The 20,629-nt window shown below is 29.8% G+C and overlaps 1 protein-coding gene across 1 annotated transcript; it reads left to right on the top strand.

Annotated features, from left to right (window-relative positions):
- Positions 1 to 10,644: 10,644 nt before the first annotated feature.
- On the top strand, positions 10,645 to 11,721 carry TRIADDRAFT_59518 (uncharacterized protein; the record flags this gene model as incomplete). The annotated part of the gene is made up of 1 exon (XM_002115584.1): positions 10,645 to 11,721. One exon carries the CDS (start codon positions 10,645 to 10,647, stop codon positions 11,719 to 11,721), a length of 1,077 nt encoding a protein of 358 aa, XP_002115620.1.
- Between the last annotated feature and the right edge of the window lie 8,908 nt (positions 11,722 to 20,629).

The raw sequence follows: 20,629 nt of genomic DNA, 5'->3' as shown, positions 1-20,629 counted from the left end.
AAGTTTCAGAATCCACTTTATTACACGATATGCTGCATTTATATATTATTCCTCAATAGTTCATGAGTCATAGTTAATACAATTAACATTGGAATCATTTACTGAATTAGATATTAATTTTAGCTACTGCTCCCTTAATGCAGATAACAGTATTTACGGACATAGACATGTGATGACTAATACAGAATAGTCAGATTACGATATGTCCTATCACGGAACATTTCCGTGATAATTTACAATATACCATAAGTAAATTACAATCACAATGATTCGAGCTGTAAGTAGATGATTTGCATTCCCTATTATAACTAATAATTTCAGTATGCGTATAAGTGTCACTGTCATAAAAAGTCAGTGCTATATTAAAACACAGTATATCCAAATTAGAAGTTAACTAAACAAGGATAGGCTAACAGAATTATCCTAACATAGATATTTCTACTCTAATACAGTAAATAACACTGTAACACGAGCTTTAAATTAATATTATTTTATTGAATATACATTTTGTCGTCAACCAAATATAGAGAACTTTTCTAGAACAACACCAAATATTTAATATTGTATTCTTTACTAAAAACTAGAATTTCGAAAGACCATTGAACTTATATATCAATTATCCATGATGATGTACAAATATCGGTATATTATAGTCTATTATTACAATACTGCATTGTATGGAAAAAAATACCGTACAAGTTAGAGCAGCGATGAATGTATAACGAATAACTCTTGATGGCTGAAAACGAATAATTTCTCAAGGTAAAGTTAGATTGCCTGTAATTAATAAGGCTCTTTGGCATACACGAACGTAAAATATGTTCACAGTCTGAGATTAAGTTATTTATTAGAAGCAATCTGTATCGGAATCTGCTAACTACCTAATAGATTTAATGGGCTTTTTTAGTGAAGATCTTCATCATTCTATTACGTTACTGGAAAAATTTTTCAAGAAACAGAAATTTTTAGTACAACCGTAAGCTACAAAAGATTTCAATATCATCAAAATATGATAAAAATAAGATTTTTAACTAAAGCTAACATTACTTTGGTACTTATGAATAAGTGCTTACCGCTACGTTGTATTGCGATTATAATCCTATTACATAGTAGATAGTTTATTCCTTTCTTCATTTATAAATTAAGATAATTCAGCAGCGTATATTTAAAGTACATAGTTCTAGCCTTTGAAAATCACACAAATAGTTAGTATTTGTATTAAGCTCATTTGGTTGTTACTTCTGTTATGCTAGTCATATTCAGAAATATTCTAGTACAGAGACGTTAAATGAGAGAAAAGCATTGTAGTAGTTATCAATTTTCTCTTGTCATAATGACTTAGTAAAATCACCACGCGCTTCATAGAACGAGGCGAGATCCTTATAGATACAAAAGTTGATAAATTGTGCTTATGATCTAAAATCAAACTTTATGCTAATGTAGGAATCTCCAATCTAGTGCCATCATAATGGATTGATATAGCAAACTATACAGCCCTGACACATCAGCTTTATGTGATACTGTCGTCAATATGTATATGTATGACTTCAACATATATATTCTTCTTATAGCAAACACACACTGTAGATATTACTAGGTCTTCTTCTATCTCGAACTACTTATCAAGATTACCTACGCGTGCTAACGACGGAACTTTTCCTTAAGTTTCGCGGCAGAAATGTTATAGACCTCCTTAAGCGTAAATGATAAAATAATGAATTCTCTTCATGGTAAAAAGTATTTCGTTTTTACGCCTTCTATCTACATTCACGAGCAGTTACTTGGTATATGTATACATGGAAATTAATACTTATAGACGACATGAGCATCGTATATTTCTTAGGCCTGAATTTGTTTCATTTTATATTATATTTCAAAATTAGTTCGTAAAATATTTTATTTGCACATTAATGGCTAAGCGTGGATATAATTTATATGAGATCTCGTCATTTATGTGAGCCTTAGAATCAGGTTCTATAGAAGTATAAGACCTATGTGTGAAAATAAATAATTATGATTTTGGAATAAATAGCTAGATATATAAGAGGCATTTGAAGAGGTGTAACGATTGGAGATCGCGAAGAAGAAATGCCATGTGTTGTACTATTCTTTATTCTAACTGATGTACGCGAAACTCTCCAAATTGTAATGAAGACTATTTCATCTTTAGCTAGGGTTACAGGATTTAATTGAAAGAAGATTTAACTTAGGCAAAGAGTAGTTGTTACACACGTATGTAACTCGAGGTAGGCATGGCCAGATCAAAATCTGACCTTTTCGCTCCTTCATAAATTAGGTTTATAACTAATTTACTTTCCTATACTGGAAAATGAATTAGTATTACAAGGATAGTGTTACATTATGTGCATCAGGAGTTTCTAATGAGGCTGTAAAAGGCTGATGCCTGAAAACCACTTTTTTAGTTTGTTAGTCGGTTAGTTTGTGAAATAATTTATCAATTGTTATTGATTTACCAAGACTATAATCTGGGTTATCAAGATTTCTTCAGTAATAAATAGTAGTAATTCTCTGACTACGTCGTCTATACTGTCAGTGATGCTATCGCTATACTATATTATTCGATCGTAGGAACTGAACTATTAGGTGATGTAGCTAATCTCGTCTCTTTAAGTCAGTAGAAGGCGTTCTTTGTGAGCCTTAGCTTCTGTAGATTTACTCTGTCGCTAGTGGTGTGTGACAGATCCATACGACTTATTTATGCATAATGGTGATCTTGACACCGCTACAGATCTATACTTATCTAGCTTCGAGCTATGCGCAATTAGTAGCTGGTATAAGCAATTTATAAGATTACTTCTGAAAAAATTTGTTAACAGAAGAAAATAGAATTTTGAACTACAATATCTGTAACCGAATTAAATTTCTCCGGAATTTACTATAAAAATATGACAGGACATGATAGAATAGATCAAGTACATGATCCTATCAATTAATTTTTAACTACCTCAATGTTATTTGGTGATCAATAATACAATTATAAAGGATGGAATTTAATTTCATGGCTGTTAAAATGCAGCTAGCCCAAATTTAGCTTTTAGTTTGTACTATACAGTTTAGTACACATTAAAAAATCTGCTTTAAATTAGCTTCTAATACCGAATGTACTACTTTCAGTCAGCGAAGGCTGCATTTAGATTTATTCCGTCAACGGTTTATCTATTATAGCAATAGTTAGAATAATTACTAGCGTAGACATTCACTAAACAATGTGAATCAACCCAGGATTTAAACTAACGTTCTACTCGCATGTATGATTTTAAAGTTGCTACTTAAGTAAAGGTATCATTACATAGAATGGAAGGCCTTCTTAGGCCTTGAGTAATGTATTTTTTACAATTACTATGGATATACTGGAAAATTTTTAGTAATTACCAATTTATTGGATGTAAATGCAGTTATGACTGGGTTTATGCATCTAGTTTTTAATAATACCAGCAGACTTTTCCCCTTAATATAATATACAATTAATCCCTAGCTACTACCAAGATACGTGTGCAGATTCAGAATCGATAACCACAAGTAATATCAATATCTCACATCCTTTTATCCTATTATATCTTTACTCATGATTAAGACGCAGTTATTTAGGATAACAGAACCAATTTGCCTATCGACAAAGACTAATAATTTTAAAAGAAAAAATTATTGTCCGACAATTAAACGGGCTACTCTGTTGATAGCTATTACCTTCATTTCAAAGTCAAACATTAATTAATCCGTCAGAATACTAACGTGACATCACCTTGAAAATATACATACCGATTTTAATCAATAATGAATAATATAAATGCTGACATGATTACGACCATTTAAACTATAGCATCTTGCATGGCATTGATAGTTTTGACAATTGTAGTTCAGTTTATATCGTCATATTTTTAGATCATCATGACTGACAAATTTGAACATAGCATTAATTATAGATAGACATTGTTTATGCTTAAGGTAATTATATGAATATGTAAAAGGAGCGCAAGGACAACAATTTTAGTAACAATTCCTCCAATTATAATAATACAATAATATTAAGGATTAGTCAATATTATCGCTTTATTGTTGTATTGTATTAAAGTTAATAAATTTATACAATGCTCAAAACTGTATTGGATAAATATGATGTCACAATGGCATCAAAAAGGTAAAAACATCTTAACAAAAATTAAATACTTTATCTAGGTTAAAAATACTAAAATAAAATTAATCCATTGATATTTTAATGTTATTACCATAATCTGAAATTTACCGCTAGCTTTATTAACTGAGAACGATTATTCTTTGCAGTGTTGTAAGAATAATTTAAATCTTTTATAAATACATTTTCTAAAGATGCACTATTATATAGGGCAGTGATTCTATCCAAGTTTAGAAAGTTTTTCTCGCATTATCGAGGAAAAGATGGGTTTAATTGAAGAATTTAAAATTAAGAACCTTAGTTAGTTATTTGGATGAAAGTATTGCAAATAAAATTCTGTCATTAGGAATAAGAACGTTTTTTGTGGTTGTATTGTTAACACATATGTAAAATTCAATAAACATCAAACTATATTCTTTATAGCACAAAACCAAAATAATTCATTTTTGTTCAAATTCTTGTACCGATGTATTGTTTGAAGTAATAATACTAATCTTACATGCACAATTAAAAGAGAACCAATATTGTCGCATTTGATGAAAGATTCTTGGAATATGATCAATATATGCACGATATCGATTAGATAATAATTTAATCTATTCATGCAATAATGGAGCTTATATAATACAAAATCTTTACTTAGTAAAATTTTAGATAATAGCTGTAAGGCTATGATAATCGGAATTAATTAATAGTTGCTTAGTTTCTAAGTGTGTAAATTCAATGGTATATAATTAAAATAATGCTTCATCTACAGTAGTAAAAATTAAACAAGACTCTTCATTATATCGACAAGATATTGGATGATTAGCTAATGTCTTATCCGTTGTGACAGTGTTATATACTTCATTAGAGTAGAAATATCTATGTTAGGATAACTTTGTTAGCCTATCCGTATTTAGTTAACTTCTAATTTGGATATACCGTGTTTTAATGTAGCACTGGCTTTTTATGACCGTAACCTAGTATATATCGAAATTAATAGTTATATTAGAGAATGCAAATTATCTACTTACAGTTCGAAACATTGTGATTGTAACTTACTTATGGTGGATTTTAAATTATCGTGGAAATATCTCGTGATAGGATATATCGTAATCTGACTATTCTGTATTAGCCATCAGATATCTATGTTTGTAAGTACAGTTGTCTGCATTTTTAGAGAAAAATAGCTAAAATTATTATCTTATTCAGTGAATGTATCCAAAGCTAATCGTACCAATTATGATTCATGAACTATTGAGGAAGAATACCAAATGCATTAAACGTATAATAAAGTTAGTTCTTAAACTTATGGTTTAACGTAAAATACGAGGCGTCTAAGTCTTTGTGTAGTTTACTAGTACAGCAAAAGTGTTCCTAATAGTGCAGATATCGTTCCTTGATACGTGGTTTAAGGAATTGACTTATCGATCATACATTACGCTATCTTGTTGCAAAGCTGTTTTATGATATCCGTCTAAATTGATACTGTTATAAGAACAAGAGAAAGTAACAATGTTTTAGTCAATGTCTTACCGATAGAAATACTCCGGTGTTAGGATATTTTCCTGAGATCTAAGATAAAAAATAACTTATATCATAATTATATCTTAATTAAACTAAAGAATATCTACAAACTTAATACTGGATGCCCTTGAAAGTATAAATGATACGTATAAATTTACAAATTCTAATAGATGTCAAAGTATAATAAATTTTCGATTCATGAAAAAAATCTCCTAAGTAGTATTGCTATCTTCAATTACGTAGGATATAGGGTTGTACATAATCGCGCTAAAACTAATTTTTTATAATTAATTGCTCGATGATAAGTAACAGTAACAGCCGTAATTAAAAGATTTAGTTATCAATTCTTATGCATCCTCTATCCGTTGAGACTATTCTAATTCAATGTTAAAAATCAATTTAATGTTAAAGCTTCAGAATCTAGCTTTATTTCTGGCATTTGAATTTCATTTCTATAAGAATTACTAGCTTAGCTATGAAGATATTTACTCCGCAGTACTAGTTGACAGGTATCGATATCATTAACTGAATCATATGCAAGACCTTGTTTATCCCCTATTAAATTCTGAAGAATCAAGACGTTAGCACGAAATCGTGATCTTGTATTACAGAACGCTAATTTTATATGCTATTGATATAAACTGAAATTTGTAACGAGGAAATGTTAGAACTATTGTAGAAACTATACCACGAGTCTACTGCCAGGTTTTTCCTCCATGACATTAACCCTCAGAACGACTCTAAATACTGACGATCTCCTATAGTCAGGAAGAACGGTAACACAACTAGTCTCTCTTAGACATTACTTAACCCAAACTTTATTGGAAGGTCAGTCAATTTATAATGAAACGATACAAATATTAGTAATCAATTTATAGATAATGTTATAAAGCTATGCAATTATCTATTAAAAATATTTAAAAAGTCATAGATAACGCTATTTAAACATATTTCTAGATGAATTATCATATAAAATCTATGTTATGACAGCTACGCAAAAGTTACTCCGTTACAGCTATTAACATTAACAAATAAATAAACCGGTGAATATTAATAAAACGTGAAAATGGAGCGTGTAGGTCGCAAATTCATAATCGGCGTCGCTTACATAACACAGCATACACATAATTTAGAAATTCAATAAAGGCAGCTTTATTTACTCGAGTCATTATATGCATTCTCAACGTTCAGAAACCGAAACTATCCTCCATTCTAAAGTTTAACGTATTTATTAGCTTTTTTTTAAGAATAATATCCAGGTTGTTAATTGCTTTTTTTATTAGGTTTAGTGTTGTTTAAAGGCCTCGCATGTTATTAACGGCTGACAATTAGAGTACATATTGTCCATCCTTACAGTATCTTCCGAATTCGTAAATATCTTAGTCACAAACCAGCTTCGTGACAAGGATAACGTAAAATAAATCTCTAAATCTCTTAAAATCTGCGGATTCAGTATTCCTACTCACAAGAATTTAGACCCCTTTGATTCTACGTTAAACTCAGCTAGACAATTGAGAACTACTTTACTCAACTATCTGACGGGCTTATATACCCTTCTACAGCAGCTAACATTCACGAGTTATGTTATAAAAATACTTAGGTAAGAACATCTACTAACTAATTTTTCACAGCCGAACAGCAATATGTCCATTCACAGAATTATTTCAGTGCACATTACAGCAAAGCATTAAATTTACAGTAACACATTTATAATTAGAGTAATTCCTATTGTAAGTAACTAGTTGTAATATATTATCACTATATTATATTAACCAAATTTAGGTATTTCTTCACGGTAGTTCGTACCGTGACAATCTTTTAAACGTGATTATAATATCTCGCTCATGATCTGTTTTTAAAAGGTAAAGTAATTATTTCTTGTATGATATCAGCTACTTTATAACTTTACTATGAAACTAATTATGAGGTTACACAATAATGAAGATGTCATGTCAGTATTGTATGCATCAACATCAATCGATTAAAAAGTTGTCCCAATAATTTGAAATTATGTTAGTGCATAACTAGTATATAAGTTTACGTTATGATATATTTTTTTTAAATATACTGTAAAGAAAAAACGCCGCATTTGTGCTCATATGCACTGCTAAGCTGACTAAAAATAGCTGTATATAGTATAATAAATTCCCTTCAAAATAGTGAAGTAAGAACTACAGTTTCTTGTATCTTTCACTTCATTACATAAAAATCACATTTATCTTACGACTATCAAGGACTATCTACCTACAATCAGACTACTAAATTTTGCAGCCAAATTCATGACTTCTACGTGCAATTGGTTACAGGATGATTAATAATTTTAATTTTAAGCTAAGTTGAGGCTGTACAGTGTATATTTTAGACATCATGTTAGCCTACTTTCTTTAAAAGTTGGTTCGTGATTCACTGTAATATTAGCATACAAGTATTGAGGGTTTCAATCCTATCAAGATGATCCCACTGGTTATCTACAATAAGTGATTGCCCCACAATGTAATGAACAAGTACCTTTTGGCATGCAAAATCGCAAATTATAGGCCTAAAATATAAAGATATTCTAATCGCTAGAATATTTTGATTAAATTAGGACATTCTGATCAATTGTACCTTTGCAATTATGAGAAAGGTGTATTGAGTGAATGAATACGGAATCCAATAGTGAACTGGACATTACATTTAATTTAGGTACAGTTTCTATTCCATCTACGGCTTTCTTACCAATACTTCTGACGAAGCAATAACTATTTAAAGCAACCTATTTTGAAATCTTTGCTGTTAGCTTCGGTAAATGATTGAATTTTTATCAAAAATGCTAAAACTAAAATTTTAATGAACCTGGAAATAAATTAAGCCGGACCTAACGTGAAGGCATCAAGTTTCAAATAAAGCTCTCAGTTACATACTATTTTGACTATTGAAGATGATAAGATCCTTTGACCTCGTCGTAAACAACTAAATTTTGGCATCCATGTGACTTAATTTGAACCCAGATTAAATTCGGATTAGCAATAAAGCTAATTTTATAGTATTGGAGAGACAGTGGGAAAGTTGAAGGTATTGGATTCTAAAATTTACTTCAAACAAATAATAATAAATTATTGATTTTGATTGAAAGCCAGATAACGTCTATTGTAATTTTTTATTACTAATAGCACAGTTAATAATTCATGTCCACGAGTATGCTATGATTTTTTTGTAACCTCTGCGATTATGTTACTTTTAGACAAAGTCAATAAACATCTTTTCTATCAATTAATTACTGCAATTTTTTATATGTAGCTTAAATTATTTTTTATAAACATTCTTGTGTATACTTCTATATTTTCCAAACTTGGTTCTATGTATATATACATTTTAAATTCGATAAAATTATGTTTACCGTCAATTTATAACTTGATTATTTGACGTAAAAGCCAATGCTTAGTGGTTTAGAATTAAAGTTAGAAAATAGCTATCTATAACTATACATTTCTAAAGTAATAACTAATAGGTCCTAGCTAAAGCGCTCTCACTAACTAATTCAATCAATACTATCTAGATGCTACATATAGCATGTTCAACTTGAATTGCAGTATTCTTATAACCGAGGTACTCGAATAAGCTAAATAAATATCGGTAATGCTATCTTGATGTCTTCCTAAGCATCAATATTTAGCTTCACTATGCTTCATTACTTGGCTGGCGTAAATCAAAATCGATTAATTTAAGGAAATAGATGTAAGCTAATGCAATAAGTTATTTCAAATACAACAGAAAATAATGCTGTCTACGCAAATATTAAAAATGGCACAGTGTCTTTTGAAGAGACCATTATTAATCATTAATTGTAACTATGCATCATCCATAATTAATGGCCTTGATAGACTATGACCATACTTATTTCAAGGCCGTATCACAAGTTTATTATGAATAATAAAATTAGAATGTACTATGAAAGTAGTGTAGAATTAACGACAGGTGCATTTTAATGCAACAACTTAGAGAAATACTGGAATCTTTTCTTTTAACATAGAATGCTTATCTAATTAAGAACCTTTTATTAGATGATATTATTATTCTATTTTCTATTCAATAACTTTAATGTTGAATTAGAAAAGAATATTTATTGTTCGATGGATGAGAATTTTCCGCTGTCAAATCAAATGTAAACTCATCAATTTAATTATCTTGGGTATATCTTCAAGGTATCCAAAGTTCCTAATTCATTTTCTCTCAGCAGTACTATAGCATGGCTTTATGATGGCTATTTAGCAGATTTTCAGAACCAATAGTTTTGATCTGGATGCCTTTTCAAATCCTAACAAGCGATTATCATTTGAAGTATACCTATTAAAATAATATTATCAACTTCTTTCTATCTCAACCAACATACAACCAGCATCATTTATTCCTGCATTTATAACAGATTGGTATTAATGATATTAATCTTTTTAAATAATTTTTTATTTTAAAATATTATTACAAAAATTAACAGCCATAAATCAACTTTTCTTTTATTGAAGAAGCCAACTGTTCTCTGTTAAGGAATTTTCTCAACTCAAACCTTGCTGTAAGATCATTACCACTTTATCACGACTTTCCAACTTGATTTATGTAGCCATTTCTATTCTTTGAAAGCACTAATTAAAATTGACCAACATCATTTAAAGGAACCAGTCAATATTTTGAAATCATCTCTAGAATCAATTAGCAGCTCCAAACTATAGTTGATTAAAAATAATTTCTGAATTCAAGTCTAAATACTTTCATCGTTCGTCTGTGCCATTCATCCAGGAATTGTCAGTGCAATTCTGAAAGCTTTATGCTGTCACTGTCATTTCAATAATAATATAATAGTTTTAATTTCTTCAGTCGTCTCTGTTCAAGAAGATCACATTGGGCCAAAAACCTTCCTAACTTTCGTTGATCAATTTTAAAGTATTTAAACTATCCTATCGTTTTTTTCTTCTTAGTTTAATCTTGATTTATTTTCAAATTCCATCATGGCAAGTAGTGGTTTTAGCACCACAGTTAGTACAACTAATTCTACTAATTCTTCTGAATCCGTTTATGATGGAGGAATCGGTACACAAATTGCTTTCGGTATGGTTGCTGGTATTTCCGTTGTTGGTAATGCCTTAGTCTTCATTGTGCTCATGTATAGCCGTAAATTACGAAGTTATCCGCACGGTGTTTTAATTTGGAATTTAGCTCTTGTCGATTTTCTAACCGGCATCTTTATTATCGTTACTCCGGAGCATATTATTAGGGATGGTTACATTCAACCACCACCTGGTTTGGGTGCTCATATATTTTGTGTGGCTATTGGTTCAGAGGTATTTACCTTTGGATTTGGTTTTATATCCATGTATACATTGGTAGTATTAGGTATTGAAAGACGGTATGCCGTAGTCAAAGCCAATCTGCATCCTCGTTATTTTACTTTAACTCGTACTCGAATCATGTTAGTCTTTGTCTGGATTTGGGGTTTCGTCTTAGTTTTAGGCAACCTCTGGCAAACTCATTATTATCCAGATGAAAATCCATCATGCGTATGGAAAAATTTACCTGATGAAGCACTGCATTTTACGATTTACTCACTTTATTTTTTCTTACGGTTTTTATTACCGATGGTAATGATAATCGCATGCTATCTTAATATCTTGCGCTACATGAGAACGACCATTCGCAGCTTTTCTGATCAAATGAAACGCAACACGGCTGCTTATAAAATGAGAAACAAAATTACCATTACTTGTGCTGTGACATCATTAGCTTTCTTTCTGTGCTGGTTGCCTAATATCGTCTATTTCACATTAGCTAATTTAAACCTTCTGAAAACGGGCAACGATGGCCATTTTCTTACCAAGTTACTTGTCCTACTCAATTCTGCTATTAATCCGTTCATTTACGCTAGCACTAATCCTTATTATCGTCAAGAATTTCGCAAAATGTTGCATCGATTTCAATGTCTAAGTAATAAAAAACATAAGCCTAACCCCGGAATAACAAATAGCTTTAAAATTCCCGAAATTATTTTACCAAATAAACAAACTGGATCGAATCCTGCATTGGCATAAATAAGGACGCAACTTTTCTTCAATACAATACCAATCATCTTTCATATACTGTAAATTATGGGCACTCAAACATTAAACGAAGAGATGACTGAACAAAGCTAAAGCAGCGCCTAGGCTATATTTTACGGATAATCGAAAAACTATCCAGCCTTTTAATGATATGGAATACTATTAAATATTTTACTCGTACAGGTAACAAAAATATACTCGATGAATGTTTTATTGCAATGAATTCAATAAAATATCCAATAGATAGACTAAGCATAAGCAATTCTAAAACTTGATATTAATACGCGCTATGTTATATAATTCTCAATAAGACTAAATTTTACATATGAATATATATACAAGATTTAAATAAGTCAAGACTGCTTGCCTAGAAATTAGCTAGGGGCAGAAATTTAATATTATTTAGGGAAACAAAGAAAAAATTGATTGAAAATGTTGTATTGATAGATTGCTTCTCAACATCTTCCAGAAATGAATTTAAAAATTATTAAAATTTCTTTTTTTGTCATGGTCATCAGCAACATATAAATAGAAAGATAAGTTTTCTTCATAACATGTACAGTAAATTAATAGCTTAATTACAGATAAAATTTCCATTTTATTATAACCTATGTTTTGTAAACGGTTAAAGTATTTTTAGCATTTAGACCGAAAGTTACAATTGCTTCTCGTCACCCTGACGAGAAGCATAATGTCTATGTACTTATATAAAAAGTTATCATCTTCTTACCAGAAACTCATCCTATAGACAACCTGAAAGAATTACTTTCTCTATTGAAAGTATCATTGATTATAATTAATCATATTAACCTACTAATAGGGAAAGATAATTTTTTGGCCAAAAGATATTATACAAGTTTCAAACCGTATAAAAATTTTTCTTGAATGCGCTTTTTACAGGTGTTTAAACGCATGAAATGGCATTAAAATGATACTTTTATTGCTTTCTTCCATTTATCATATTAGTATAGCTTGCTAAATTTCAACTTTATTTAGAAGTTTATTGAAGATAGAATCAGAAATAAATTATTCAGCCTGAAAGCTTATGTACCATCATTGTTGACGATTTTGTAAATTGCCTAAACTTAATATCCTTTCTGGCAATTACTGTATAAGTATTTTCTTTGTTGCAATATTTATGTCTCTTTTTATTCTTACGCCCGTCGATGAAAATATTACTGAAAGTGTGAGATAAATTGGTCTGCCCAGAAATATGTTATCTATATTACCGTAACTGCTAAAATGGATAACGAATTAGACATAAATTACGTCCACTTCTACTTGTATATGAACTTTTCATAGCTTAGCAATGTCTGGCTTTCTAATTTTAAGAGTTAATGTGGTTAAAAAAAGTTCGGTTTATGTATTGGTATTAATTGTTTCGATTCTACCGTTTAATGTATTCAAAATGAAGATGATACTATTACTAAATATAACTTAACGAGATTATTCTAATTCGACATAGTTCTAATAGAACTAGGATCTGTTGAACTATTCTATTTATTCATCAACCCATTGTAATAATGATCATACGCATATGGTAGAAGAGAATTATTACGAATTTGAATAATTCAATGAATAAACAAATGAAAACTAACTCAGTCTTTCGATTTTCTTTTATTCCAATAAGTAGAGAGACATTTACCTCATCTATGATAAATTCTATCCTTCTTTTGTACAATATCTATTTCATTATGTTACTCTATAGCATGTTGGGGAGTCAAACATAACTACGAGTATTAACGAGTCATAGACTATTTTGTCAATTCATTTTAAAACCTACAATTGCTGAAATGTAGCTATTCATCATTGTCCACTAATAGCAGTTGTTACTAGTTGGTACAATGTATATTTTGCTGAGAAATTGAAATTGCAGCTCTCCATTCTATAACATCGGTATAATAGCGTCTGATGATCTAAATTCATTGAAGATAGGCATTTGAATTTATTTTTCAAAACTTTATAGGTACTGTACTATAGAATTTTATCATATTGCTATTTAATAGTAGTAAAACGACGAATAATTAACTATCTTTAAGTTGGATAATTCCCTGATCAATATCTTTTCCTTAAGTGGTTATTACCAAATCCGTAAAAGGATGAGAGGAGAAATGTATACGTTTATGAAACTATTTTAAAATTGCCCAACGATATTGCATCAATTTGTTTTCCTGGATTGTATTCCTACTTTCCTTTCACTGTCTTATTGAGTCAACAGTACCTGTATGCGATATTTTGAGATAATGATAATGTTAATAATCATTGTCAATAACAACAGACAATGGCTTATTTTATCACATTTTGTAAGCAATCAGGGATGAAATTTGCTAGTAAATCAAGAAGCACAACAATTACATCTGACGTCCATAGGACAATAAGATTTCTTATTTTTTGTTTTGAACAGAAATGAAACTATAAAGAATTCTGCTTTAGTCTGTGTGTTGACAGTTTATATTAAAATCTAAATGAAAGAAACTACCTTATTACTATTATCCCAAATGGACGGCTTAATTTTATATGCGGTTAAATAGTTTCCGTACCTAAAAGGTTGTTTACGACTAAATCTGACGCATTGAACCTATGAAGCTGTATCAACAATATGCAGAATTTGTCTTGATGATAATATTGAATGAAAATAGTAAAGAACGTTTAGGATTTTAAGCTGCAATTTAACTGAAATATCCTTACAGTCATACAAAGTAACTTAATATTTTGATTGTAGACTATTTGCCATGTTTAGTTTGATGTACGGTAGTGTCTTTTCTATATTTATCTTATGATATTTAGTGGCCCATAATTATGGACTGTAAGGATAGACTCTATGCTAGAGTACATATAACTATATACAATAAGACGCTGAGCAACTAATAAGGTTAGAGGTAGAAATAAAACTGTAAATCATATATTAGTATATGCTTAGTACATTGTACTTTGAGAGATAGGAATAATGTCTACGAAAATATCGTAATTATTTCATATTGGATTAATGATGATTCACAGTAAAATATTGTAACTACTAATAAGCTGAATATGTGTAAAATATGGTAGAATGCTGCTATGCTAATTGTAGCTGCGAAGGTAGCGAGAGAGAATAAAAGCAGGAGGCATTAGATTATCTGATTGTTCTTTCTAGAAGTCTTTCAGTAGTTGTATTCGGCTACAGTAGAGGTATGTGTAGATAGTCTTTGTATTAGATCTAGTAAAGTCCTAATTTTTGCGATCGAATTTTATCACAAGTGATCATTGATATTCCCACGTTTGGAAAATGTGAATATTTAGCATTGAAAATTGATAACAAAAATCAAATTGAATTTGCATGCCGTGGTATTCTTTGTCAATCACACAATAATAATCCTCTGATGCCTTTTATCAAGAAAATAATTTACCGTGTTAGCTCTATAATGATAGTAAAATTTTGATCATAATCCCTATCTCTAGTTTTATATCTTAGTGGGCTTAAGTTAAGGCATATAGTCAATAATGTAGCAAATTAATATATGTCGGTTATTAAAATTGGCTTTCGAAACAGTTTTCGATGGAATGTTGTTTACCTTTTAGCTTAACTGTATGTTTTACCTCCATAAATAAGTTTAATAGCAAATTTTCTTCCGTAGCGCAGAATATTTTTATCATACTTATTTATCGACATTAATAATACTCGAAATTGAATTTGGAAACGGATATTTGGTCTACGCGAATAACTCACAACGTTAATTACCATAGTGATTTTATTTCCTTAGCCTAAATCAAAAGTTTGGCAATGATCTCTCTAAAGCTAATAGATCTTAACTAAAATTTTTCTTAAAAACTTTAAGGAAAGAATTTGTAGACAATGACAATATTTCTTTATAATTGGTGATAATAGTCGATATTTGTTTTTTTGAAATGCTTATAAGGATAAATATACGTTACTTACATACGGGGTGCACACATTAATTAGGTTGATTACTCGATATTTTTGTAGAGCACTGAAGCTATATTAAGTTTGGAAGGACTAAAAGTAGAAATTATTATGCTCATGGAATGATTTCTCAAGTTTACTTAAGCTTTAACTAATATCAGGTAAAAATTATCCTGATTTCTTTAACGCAAAGAACATCGCAAATTATAATATTTATAACTTTTGCCTCATAAAAGAGTGACACATTTTAATGAGAAAAATAACCTGCTAATGAAATTAAATTCTATTGAATTATTTTTATACTTACAATAGATCCTTATTATAAAATATAAATAGATAGAATTATTTGAGATATTTTCATTAGATAAGATTTTCATTAATGTCATCTCGTGACATTTCAGACTTATCTACTTATTCACTTCCATAATTATTTGATATAATTCCATATTTTATAGCCTATAGAGAAATATGAGTGAATAAATAAAATTAAGATCGGTGCTTTATTGATTCGGTAAAGATTCAGTAGTGAATCAATCTAGTGTACGGCATCTCATATGGAATATTACACCAATTAAGATAATATCGTAACGATTTTTGAACTTTTTTGTTTGTAAATAGTAAATAGAAATTAGTGCTGACGTAATTTTATATAGGAAATAAGTTAGCCAGGAGCAGAAGATCTTCTCTGGAGTTGGAAAGAAATATTAGACTCAATTACGTATGGTTACCGAAGCTATTAGCCGAATTAGAGCTTAGAATATTACTCAATGTAAAAAATAACTTTCCCGATAAGTGTTCGTGAATACCACTTCCGCATTATGTAGTCCAGATTGTGATAAAAATAGATTTACTATTCTTACACCATACTATATTTGACAGAGGCCCTTTCTCTCACTCTATGCCCTCCTTAAGAATAAGATAAAAATTATAAATAAATAAATATATTGATGTTATTACATAAATATAGCATAATTTGACAAAAATATAATGCGAAAATAAGGGTGTGATGGCCATTGAAAATAATATCCTATTAATTATAGTGATGTCCTATTTCAATGTTAACATAGTCCTATCTGCCTCGCTCACCACTCAGTGAACTAATTTCTTTTCACTAATCAGTAATCATTGGGTAGATAAATAAAAATTTATTTGAATAATTTCTCACAGTACCAAATACATTGATAATCTACATATGTTCTATTTTTCAGTTTTAATGCGATACGATATTTACAAAAATAGTAATTATTAATTGCAATTCGAAGTACTTATACAGCACCTCTAGTAAACGCCATAGATAGTAAATTTCAAACAACATATTACTAAATATACTGATAATATATTTATGCTATTCAGATATTCTGTAGCTGGTAAATACCGTTAAATGAGTTATGATTGGCTAATTTTTATTTATGAATCACGTACTCATTATTATACAGGTTATCCAAAATGACATGTTTTTATTGACTTGAATAACGTGTTCGTGATGTGCATGTAGCCTTCTGTTAATAGCTTTATGATTTGTTGGCACAGCTTAATTTGATATAGCGATATTCAAAACGTCAGTAAACTATACGCCAGGATACCACATTTTAAAAGAAATAATACTATACTTTGTAAGATTCTATAAATTATCGGTCTTACCGAATTATATTATCATGCTATATTAAATTTATTCAGTGATATAGCATAAGAAATAAAGGTACTTAAAGTAAAACTTTCCATTTAATTTATGGGAGGTGTATACCGTTCGCTAATCTACTTTAAAAAATAATATCAAGTACAGGATCAACATAACAACATTTTATTTACGATCTATTTAATTAAAGCGAATTGTAAATTAGACTAACTTATTTGATAACATAATGCGAAATAGAAACGCTAATAAATTTATAGCTTGTCAATTTTGGTCTATGATGCTGTAAATATACTAATAGATATGCGTATATTCATTGACATAACAAAGTTATTTATAGTCATCTGAGTTGTGCTATAATATTAATAATTATACAATTACAGTACATGCAATTGGATTGTAACACGGTACTTTAGTGATTATTAGCTATAATACAATTTATGCGGTCTCTCTTACTTACTTTAAAGTTCTTAGTTTTTTAAAAGTAGTTGTGGGCTTATTTAGTGAGCAATAGCGTTAAATACGGCATCGAAATAAAATATAGTAATCAAGCTTACCTAATTTATGGGAAGACTCAAAGGTCAGGTCATGTTCTGATCATGACTGTATATGTTCTATGTATACCCTGGCGTATTTTAAAATAGAGCATAAAGGGAAGGTCTATATTATTTCTGCCGTGAAACTTAAGGAAAAGGTTCATAGCTGTCACGGATAATTAATCTTGATCAGTACTGTAGTTCGAAATAGGTGAAAATGCAGAAATATCTCCGGTATATCTTTGTCACGAGAAGTATAAGTAAATTTATATAGGCAGATATGTACAGTATTGTACAGAGTAAGTAATGACAATTATAACGTAAGATAGATGAGTATGTAAGATTTAATATTAATATGTAATCGTCTGTAACTCTTGATATGGATGTGTAAGATTTCACTATATGAGACAACATAGCCTACATCATAGCCCTAAATTTGGCTAGTAGAGTTTGCGGATCATGATAGTACGTTGCGTTCTTAGTGAAAGCATATAAACATAGGTTGATGAACAAAATGATCAATTTTTGAAAGCTACTCTCGGAGTAAATATCGTAAGATAATAAGATACATAAGATAGGTGATAAGTAGATATTTTAAAATTTTATTTTTATTTTACATATTATTCGTGACTGAGACTTAGATAAAATTGTATTAGTTTCTGTACCTGTAGAAGAAGTAGCTGTCTTGGTAGTAAGTAAGCAGAAATGGCGAACTGATACATTTAGCAAATTTTTTGTGTGAGTATGCTATAGTTCCAGGCTTAACCTATGGACCATTAATGATACACGACGATAATTATTTTAGTTAAAAAATGTATTACTCTTTTTACGAGAAAACGATCATCTATCTATTCAATTTACTTATTCATATATTATAGTAATCATTTTCCTTATTATATATTTCTATATCTACGGTACTATTTTCGATTAAGACTGCTAAACTATATCGTTATGCTAACAAAGGGTAAGATGTTTATGAATTTATGTATATTAGATACAAAATGTAATACTACCCGCAAGGTAGGGATGTAGTGAATTACAATATTAGAAAGCAATTGATGTTGTCGAATATTGCCTTCCTTGGTACTAGACTTACATTAAGATACTACGTAGAAAGTGCTTAAACTGTTACATCAATGCATTAATAAATCTATTGGTTTAAATTTCATTAGAGTTGAGTTACTTAAGTACTATAATTCGAGGCCGGAAAATATTAGTAAATATTAGTTAATGATGTAGGATCCTTCTAAGTGACTCCAAGTTAAGCGAAACTATCACTTATTCTCTCTTACTGATCTCAACTTAAGGTTAGTTTATGTAATTTCAACTTTGAGTAATTTTAAATAATGAAATTTGTTATTTATTTAATAGGGTTGAAAAATGTAAGCTCAAAAGTTGGTGTTACTACATTAAATTTATTCTCGATATGCACAAAACTATACTATTAATATATATACTCGTATACATATACTACTGTGCGAGTTCGTAAGGTATGAATATTAGTAACGGCTCAATTGCGGTTTAAATCAATATATGTATTTCCGTATTCTCAGCAGTAATGTTTGAAGTATTGTTGTTGTTTTTAGTATAAAGAATATTAATGAAATTATTTATCACCCGAGTACGAAAAATCTTTTATTTAAAATGGGATTGCTTTCATTCAATAAAATGTAGATATATCGTGTTGGAGTCGCAACAGTAGCTCATGATGGCTAGCATAGAGTCCTACAAGTTGATAAATAGCTCTCTGTAGCAAAAAAATTGAAGTTATTATCTGCAATATCAGTATGGGATCTAGCATTCGAATAGTAATTGTAATTATTATTAATCTACAAGTAGCTTTGCTATATCGATAAGAAGAAGCGCTGATACTTTGCCTTTTCGTTAATGCCGATTTAACTGGTGACAGATATAGAGTATGCCATTTACTAACCGAAATATAGTTTTAATGTCTTTTATTACAAAACAACATTTTTCGTTAGCGGTGCTTGTTCCAGTATTATTCCATATGCTCTATTAAATGAATGACAAAGACTTCAGCTAAATTAAGATTCTTTACTATTTTTATGAGTAATAATGTTTAAACCAATTACAGAGCATGTTCTACATTCTGATATACCATGTTAATGCAGTAATTTTACGCGTGCTTTTAGGGTCTTTCTGAATACAGCAGATAATATCGTAAGATTAATAGCGAGGTATTACGACTAAAAAGATAGCATCCTGTATAGACTTTATACTTCATTGTGTACAAAATTACTTTCAATTGCTTTTAAAATATTAATTAACAATCTTGCTTCATTTAGGTTTATCGGCGTAAATTCATAACAAGATCTTGTGCAGAGATACCCTACATAGACTTTTATACTATATCATGGTGTTTTTTTTTTATTATGCAAAGAGATGCTCTATATACGAACAGAGTCGAGATTTTATGATGTAGGAAATGAAGAATTTCTATTGGCTTTTACAATTTTAATTATCACTCCAGGTCTATTTAGGTTTGTCTCTATCGCGCTCATAGCGAAACTTATTGCGAAGAGATACCCTACGCAAACTTTTATGCGTTTTTTAAAGAGTTTAATATTATTTCCGTTGGCTTTTATAATCTTAATTTGCAATCCTGATCTGTTTAGGCTATCCCTACTAAATCAATTTGATCTATGCGTTTTGTGCTACAAAGACTATTAAGCAAATATTGTTAGCACTGATGGATAGAATTGCAGTTAGTCTTAGAGTTAATAGTTATTGCAATGGCTCATAAACTGGCTTATGCGAGTTCCTACAGCAAATTGTCTATGCTTTGCTTGTTGTCTGGCATATAGTATG

Source organism: Trichoplax adhaerens, genomic scaffold, assembly GCF_000150275.1.
Source record: "Trichoplax adhaerens TRIADscaffold_11 genomic scaffold, whole genome shotgun sequence".
NCBI classification, from domain to species: domain Eukaryota; kingdom Metazoa; phylum Placozoa; class Uniplacotomia; order Trichoplacea; family Trichoplacidae; genus Trichoplax; species Trichoplax adhaerens.
The sequence above is the reverse complement of the archived record's forward strand: the minus strand, read 5'-3'. Positions and strand labels throughout refer to the sequence as shown.